Genomic DNA, 8,166 nt, shown 5'->3' with positions numbered 1-8,166 from the left:
TTAACGTTTCCCTAACTAAGTGCCACTTAGAATAAGGGCTCCCCCAATAATAAGGGTTATAAGGGACACTTAAACTTTGGTGAAAACGATATTCGTATTAAGTGTTCAATAAATGGTCTTAAGGGATCTCTAAATTTAGATGTTTGTTGGTGAAAATGGGCATTAGTTACCTAATTAGTTAACTAGATGTGGATTCTAGAACTTTAGTTGATAGGTTATTAAAGTCTAAAAGTTATCAAAATGACGGAAGTATGTATAAAGATACTAGCGGTTTTAACGGGTTTTAAGTTCGAATCCCTGATTGTTAAATGTTGATTTTCATTTTCTTTAGATGTATTTCTAATACCTAAAACTATAGAGTTGCACTTGTTTATGATAGTGTCTATAATTAAAAAAAAACCCATGTAAAGTATGGCTATTGTCATAAGCCGGCGATAAATTCAGACGTCGGATTACGATATAAAAATGTTACTAAGTATGTAGGTACAATAACAGTTTTCCCAGCCAAACACTTAAGCAATCACGCACACGAACAATAAAGACCAAACCAAGCAGGTACAACCAAAACGTTCCTAACATACCATAGACTCACATAGACAAAACATTCTTAGTATCACATAGTTCGACAGCAAAACAATCACCACACTTCATTAATTCCGTGCCCGACTGCACGCCTACGTAACAACAACACGCGTAAATCATGTTCTAATATCCATAGCATGGCATCCCTTCATTACCATTCTGATCCGATACGAATTTCGTTTGTGACTGTACTTCTTACATACTAAGTTCGATGGAGTCATATCACGCAACAAGTAAAAGTAATCGGATGCATTGTACTGCTTAATGTATGCGTTAGTGCATTCAGGGGACAATTTTGGCGATGGTGGTCACCATTTCTCTTCATTTGCATAGGTTTGGTGTGAGGGGAGTGACCTTTGGGTGTGTTTTTGGTTGCTGTTGTTTATCTGGTGTAAATTAAAAGAAAGTAAAATGAAACTTAATAATATGGCAGTAGTTGTTTTTGAGTCTGACGATACGAACACAATTTTTAGGAGATAACGACAATTAAACGGTACCTACCTTGAATCTTACAAGCCAGTCCACCTTCCCATATTTGCAGTTATAAATCCTTATCCAAAAGTATGGTGTTAAAGAAAAATCTTTTCCCTAATTCCAGATCGCAGTACTCTTCTTGGCAGCCTCAGTTCTGGCTGAGCCTGAACCGAGCAAAGTTGTCCAGAAGCGAAGTGGCCTAGTAGGTCACTACGGAGTCAGTGCTCCACTCATTGGCCATGGAGTGGCTTTGGGCCATGGTCACTTTGGATATGCGGGTCATCTGGGCGGTGGGCCTATTGGACCTATTGCTGCTGGGTATGCTGCAGGCCCATTGGTTGGAGGTCCTATTGGAGGAGCTATAGTGGGAGCTGATGTCCATACGACTGTTACGAAGCATGTTGGAGTGCCTGTGCCTGCTCCCTACCCTGTACCCGTGGACAGGCCTTACCCTGTTGCTGTTAAGGTAGGTCTTGATGGTTTTAACGTTGTTTGTCTCATTGAAAGCAAATATTTTTTACCTTGTAGTACCTAAGAAATAAAACCAATTCATTGGCTTAGTGAACATACATCGAAGACATTCATTCAAATTCTTTACCATGTCATTGCCAAAATGTTAATCCATTTCGTCTTCAAGATTTATTTTACGAAATTAAAAACCAAATCTCTCCTCTATTCCAGGTTGCAGTCCCAGTACCAGTAGACCGTCCTTACGCCGTCCCCGTCCCCAAGCCGTACCCAGTGACAGTGGAGAAGCACGTCGCCGTCCCGGTCGACCGTCCCGTGCCCGTCCCTGTGCCGCACGCCGTGCCCTACCCCGTCATTAAACAAGTAAGTATGGAGTTTAGACCAGACTGACAAATACTGGAACTAAAGGTGGAAACAGCTTCCAAAACCAATGAGAATTTCTTCTTGCTCCCAATAAGAAAGTCAGAGATAAAAACACCACCACCATATTCATTCAAGAAGACACCACATTTAATTCTACGGGGAATTGTGAAAATCTTAGATTGAATCACGTTCAACCTCCCATTTATTTTAACACTATCGGCTAATCCACTAAAAACCAGGACATTTCTAAGTAAACTACTTACTCTTAATTAAAATTCTATAACCGTCCTGCGTAAAGTAATTCCTATGGAGAAGAATCTACGTGCTAACTGCGAGTGGGTTAATGAAGCGATTAGAATTACCGTACGAAGTGGTATTGTATAACACTGACTTCCCTGAGTATGCCATAATGTGGCCTTGGCACCATGGAGCTGGACATTGTGACATAATTAGCACTGAAGAGTAAATGACATCATATGGTATATCACGTCTTACTCTGGTGTCCTTAAATTCTCTGCGTGGCAAAAAGTGAGTTAAAATACAAGTAGTTAGACTGAAGAATGTATTTGGATTAAAATATTAACTCTTAAAACCATTACCTTTGGCCATACATCAGAGATGACCGTATAAAGTTAAAGAAAACCATTTTCTTGTCTTTGGCAAAACAGCATAGTGTCACTAGCAATAGTCGAATAACCTGAATCATAAAAGGAACAGCCTCAAAATCATAATCAAATAGCCTACAAAATAATCAATAAACAAACACGATCCAGGTAAGACAACACTCAAGCAATCAATAGAAGCTCCATAGACCGTAAAACACGATAATGGTGGGTATTAGTATCGCTTCCGTCACGACGGCGTCGCACGCGCCGGTCAATTGAACGTAATGGAGAGACAACTTGATAAGCTAGGCCGGTTGTATGTGACTACACAGTTTGTTCATGAAGGAAGATTTGATTGAACAATAGTATTTTGTATGGTGATACTTTGTAGAGTTTTTTCAGAAAATGTCTTGAGAATTAGGTCTACTTATGTGTTTATTAAGCAGTTATGAGTTTAGTGTCTTTGTGGTTAAGTGGTATCTACATTTTCGAATGGTGTCCAAAAATGACCCATACCAAACTTGGAGACTTCTATCTTCTATGTCCTAGAAGAACAGTCTCGTGATTCAAAGTGATTTACTTCAAAAACCAAAATCAACAAACCTGTTTTTCCAGGTATAAACTCAAATACGATCATTAATCATTTAATAAATCAATCAAATAAATAAATAAATAAATCATTTCGAAAATACCAGCAAAAACTGTTAAGATGAACACATAATGATCCTTAATAGTATTTGCGTAACCATAAGACTGAACACAAAAAATAGTCACGTTGCAGAGGCTCACAAAATATTAATTTGAGAAATCAGCACAAAAGAGTTATATGCTTTGAGCTTGTACACATTTTTTTTTCTGCCCATTCAGTAACTTACTCTCTCTTTCCAGGTCGGAGTCCCAGTGCCCCAACCCTACCCAGTTGCCGTTCCCAAGCCCGTCGCCGTTCCTGTCCCCGCCCCAGTAGCGGTTCCCATAGTAAAGTCTTACGCTAGTGCCCCCATCATCCATGACTTCCACGGCCATGGTCTAGCTCACGGACACTCGCTGCACTCCAAATACGGATGGTAAACTGTCATGAAACGTCACTCATTCAATGACAGATTCCAAATTCAAAATTCGACCGTTGAAAACCGTTTTGTTCTTTTTAAGTTCGAAGGAGTTTACAACACGTTTCTCTATGATTGTGTTGCATAGCCCTCGATGTAGGTTTTATATGATAAAAAAATTAATAGGGTTTTCTCGTTTTAATCTGTCATGTATAAGTGATGAAATCCAGTAGATGAAATGTTTATGTAAAGGCATTTTCATATGGGATTCTTGTGCGTAGTCAGAACGATATTATGTGATGTAGATAAGTGTAGATTTAGGTGTGAGTGTATGATATAATAGGACTTTTATCCGTATTGGAACTGTGTCATTTTGTCCTAAACGTGTATGGTCGCTGTTGAGAAAGTTTAAGGATGGCTGAAATGTCCAATAATACCATCTTGTGGATGATAAATGACGTCACAATTCATATACGGATACAAGTCCAGGTTTTGTGAGAGAAGTTTAGGGATAAAGTGCAATCACAACGAAGCCTGCCGCCATTTTGAATGGAAGTATTTCCAAAGTAGGTTATCCGTGAGACCGCCATATTAAAAACGAAAAACTTTTTGTTTTTATACTTTTTTTACAACTTGGTTGGGCGAAGGAGCTGAGAAATTTTGTATAACCTACTTCTGATATACTTTGGTATATTATTTTTGTATATGAAAAATTGCCATAATAATATTTATTAATGTATATTAAATGAAAGTAGAGCACATCCATGACAGTAGATTTAAACCATTAATTTTCAAATCATCTGAAGATATTTTTATTTATGTATGTATGAAATCTATGTAAATATCATTTGATTTGTCTGACATTTTGTATGTATGTAGTTGAATGTATTATTTTGATGTTTTTTATGCCAATGTTTGGTTCATGTTTTCACATGATCTCTGATGAAAAAGTAAAGCTAAAGGCTTCGAGAGTTAGTACCTGGTAAAGCACTGTTGTATATAGACTTTTTTCTATTTTTCTAGCTTTAATGATGAAGAATACGAGTTTATTTCGACCGCAGTCGACTAAAAACTATTTAATGTACGGCCTTTTTGTAATAAAATGTATATCAAATATTTTTGCCTTTTTTTGTGCACATCCTTGACTCACGAAAACATACACGCTTGTAAGAATTAATGAAAATCCATCAGAATTTTATACACTCGCTAAACATATTGGAACAGCTAAACATAAGCTAATATACACACGATCTACAAAAAAATATTTCCCTACAGTTTATTCGAAAAAACTAATCATTTTGTATCTTTTAAAATATTTTCCCATTCATTGATTTTCGTCTCACGCTAAACTGTAGGTCCCGGCTGCCATTTAACATCCTTGGCAGTCGTTACGGGTAGTCAGAAGCCAGTAAGTCTGACACCAGTTTAACCATAGGGTATCGGGTTGCCCGGGTAACTGGGTTGAGGAGGTCAGATAGGCAGTCGCTTCTTGTAAAGCACTGGTACTCAGCTGAATCCGGTTAGACTGGAAGCCGACCCCAACATAGTTGGGAAAAGGCTAGGAGGATGATGATGATTGATTTTCGTCTCACGCAAATTATTTAATTAAACTAGAAGTCAACCCCAACATACCTAGTTGGAAAAAGTTATAAACTGGGAAACATACTTGGGAAAAATAACATAGTCCCAAAAATGACATATATATAGACATCATTTCTTCTATCCCAATCAAATCCACAGCGGTACAACCAACTACGCAGTTCCTGCCAAAAAGTTCCATTACATAAGTCACCCTAACTAGTGGCGAGTCCACTTTCTATAGGAAAAAGGACGTGGTCCGCATACTCAGGCCATGGGAGTGACGTCACGGTGCCGGTCCACTGGATTATGTCGTGTTAGGTAATGTAAACACATTAGCACACCATGATTGGTGCGCGAATATGGGAGTTGGAACTGTAAAGGTGGAAATGTAAAAGGTATAATAATCTGTATTTTTAACCGACTTCCCAAAAAGGAGGAGGTTCTCAATTCGGCCGGTATGTTTTTTTTTTTTTCTATGTATGTACATCGATTACTCCGAGGTTTATAGACCGATTTACGTGATTCTTTTTTTGTTCGACGCAGAATAGCTGCCTGTTGGTCCCATAGTCATCAGGTCACGGATCTGATGATGGAAACCCTGAGAAATCAAGGGCAAACTTCAAAAGTTGTAGGCATACATAGGGTAAAAATTTGACACTCAGGTGTATGCCTGAAAGCACTACTCAACAGTAAAGGTTTGGAGCTGACCTGATGATGGAGACCAGAGAGGGTCGAGGGAACTCGACAACTGAATATGTAAACTACCTCGTGTTTGAGCTTATATTATTTGTGTTGACGAGACCTTTGCAACAGGGAAGGTTTGGAGCTGATCTGATGATGGAGACTAGAGAAGATCGAGGGAACTCGACAACTGAATATGTTAAATACCTCGTATTTGGGCTTATATTCTTTGTATTGATGAGAACTTTCGTCTTATATGGATAGTGACAACTATTCGTATCACTGAAAAGCTGTAAATACAAAAAAAAAATACAAAAAAATTAAACCGACTTCCAAAAACACTAAAAAGCAAAAAAAAACTAATTTTAGGTGCATCGGTCTAGAAGTCGGTGGCAAAATTATTAGCATTGCTGTGTATTTATTGTTGCATCAAAAGCTTGATGAATCAGTCTGATCAGTATCACAGTTTAGTATAAAATAAATGCCCTCCAAAGAAATAAAAACTTACCCAATTTTGATATTTGAACTATTTTAAAGTATTTCCTAATGACAAACACTGTATTTTCTAATTACATTAAATCAACAAAAAGATTCGCGGTTTGTTGCAGTGAACCTTCTGCTATTTATCATTGGGTGGCTAACCATCTGTGGCTCTGTACTACAGACTGTGTGGCGCCTGTAAGATGTTTGTAATGATGCGCTCACGAACTTACCTATATATAAAACGTACTAAACCTGTGTATAGGTTGTAGTAAATACCCATCATTCTATTACAAATCCAGTTTAGGAGATACAAGTTACTTATAATGGGCATTATGGTAAAGATACTTGAAGTGAGGTGAAATTGAGACTGAATCGGATGGCCTAATGATGGGTTAGTCGATCGATAGTTTAATTGATGTGAATAGAACCGAGACTCTATAAGATATTATGGAGACTAACACAAAGTTTAAACGTAGAACCTTACTGACTAAACATTTATTTTAAGTCAAACAATAATCATAATCAATTATTCATTTGAACTATAGCCTTTAAAATTTGATTGAACAACTTTAATCCTTATCCAAATCTAAATCACATCAACTTACCAATAATCTAACTAATCGCAACAATCCAAACAAACACACTACCGATTACTAATCCTACACAAAGGACAACCTTGCACAATGTGACGTGACCGGCATCGAACACGGAACACTCGCGGACTACTTACCGTTGTGCAATAGGGGAAAGAGGTCACCAGTCTGGAACGGCCGGCTAAACGGTGGTAAGTATAGTCATTGGTATTGACAAGTTAGGTTCTGTATAGGTCTTGTTCGGTAATACGTTTATGTGTAAGTAGCTTTTTTTTAGGTAGGCTTATAGGCTGAACGTGGATGGATATAGAGGCGGACGAGCAAAGAAACTATGGATGGATTGCGTTAAACACGAAAACGATGTAAATGATGTTGTTTGTGAGATGACAGACGACATAGATGTATCGAAGAAGATTTTTTTTATTCAGCGTTAATGCACTAAAGAATTTCCAAGGGCAGGCCCACTGTTTTTCCCTATGATGTTGAACAAAAGCTTGTATTGCATTTGTTCAACATGGAAAAGCATAATGTTTGGTCACCAGTCTGGAACGGCCGGCTAAACGGTGGTAAGTATAGTGATTGGATGACAAGTTAGGTTTTGTATAGGTCTTGTTCGGTAATACGGTTGTAGTTGGGCGTGTTATGTGTAAGTAGCTTTATTATTTAGGTGGGCTAAAGAACTTCAAGGTAAATGGAAAAGGAAGAGGATGAAAAAGACGAAGGATGGATTGTGCCAGAGACGATATGGTTGGAAACAGAGTCTCTCGTGAGATGAAATGACAGAGAAATAAGGAAAAACCACATGCTCCTGCCATGCCACCCGCATCCCGTGAAAACTATTTTGCGCACCAAAGATGAAAAGTTCCTATGCACTAGAATTTGCATAACTAAAAATTCAGTACTGAAACAGTTATAATCAAGACAGTAGGGTTCGGCTTTACATGAGCTAATTAGATGACATTTACCAACGCTTTTCCAAAACGTAGGTACCTTGTCAATAAATAACATGGTTTTTGAATTTCCCAAAGCCAACTTCTGTCGAAAGAACTTCCCCATGTGTGCAATATCGAAGTGTATCCATCTACAGAACTCCTTTAGAACTAATTCAATACGAAATTAACATTCGTTACATAATCAGCAGTAACTAGAGCTACTAGCATTAAACTGTGAATCAATTCTAGTTGAGTAACTAGCGGCTAGTGAGCTGATGTTCTGAATGGAGCATAGATGTCGCTACTATTTACACAAATAGGATTTATGCTTAGGGACAATACGATTCAGACATATCCT

The 8,166-nt window shown here is 38.0% G+C and overlaps 1 protein-coding gene across 1 annotated transcript; it reads left to right on the top strand.

Annotated features, from left to right (window-relative positions):
- Positions 1 to 240: 240 nt before the first annotated feature.
- LOC124636678 (tetra-peptide repeat homeobox protein 1-like) lies at positions 241 to 4,654 on the top strand. Its single transcript, XM_047172840.1, has 4 exons — positions 241 to 249; positions 1,181 to 1,522; positions 1,738 to 1,887; positions 3,381 to 4,654. The coding sequence occupies exons 1-4, from the start codon at positions 241 to 243 to the stop codon at positions 3,558 to 3,560; spliced, it is 681 nt and encodes a 226-aa protein (XP_047028796.1). The 3' UTR covers positions 3,561 to 4,654.
- Positions 4,655 to 8,166: the final 3,512 nt, after the last annotated feature.

The sequence above is a fragment of the Helicoverpa zea genome, chromosome 14, assembly GCF_022581195.2.
Source record: "Helicoverpa zea isolate HzStark_Cry1AcR chromosome 14, ilHelZeax1.1, whole genome shotgun sequence".
NCBI lineage: Eukaryota > Metazoa > Arthropoda > Insecta > Lepidoptera > Noctuidae > Helicoverpa > Helicoverpa zea.
Note: the sequence above shows the minus strand (reverse complement) of the source record. Positions and strands in the feature narration are given on the sequence as shown.

Coding starts and splice junctions, on each gene's coding strand:
- LOC124636678 (XM_047172840.1), top strand. Junction 1,523..1,737: donor CTTACCCTGTTGCTGTTAAG/GTAGGTCTTGAT, acceptor CCTCTATTCCAG/GTTGCAGTCCCAGTACCAGT. Junction 1,888..3,380: donor CCTACCCCGTCATTAAACAA/GTAAGTATGGAG, acceptor CTCTCTTTCCAG/GTCGGAGTCCCAGTGCCCCA.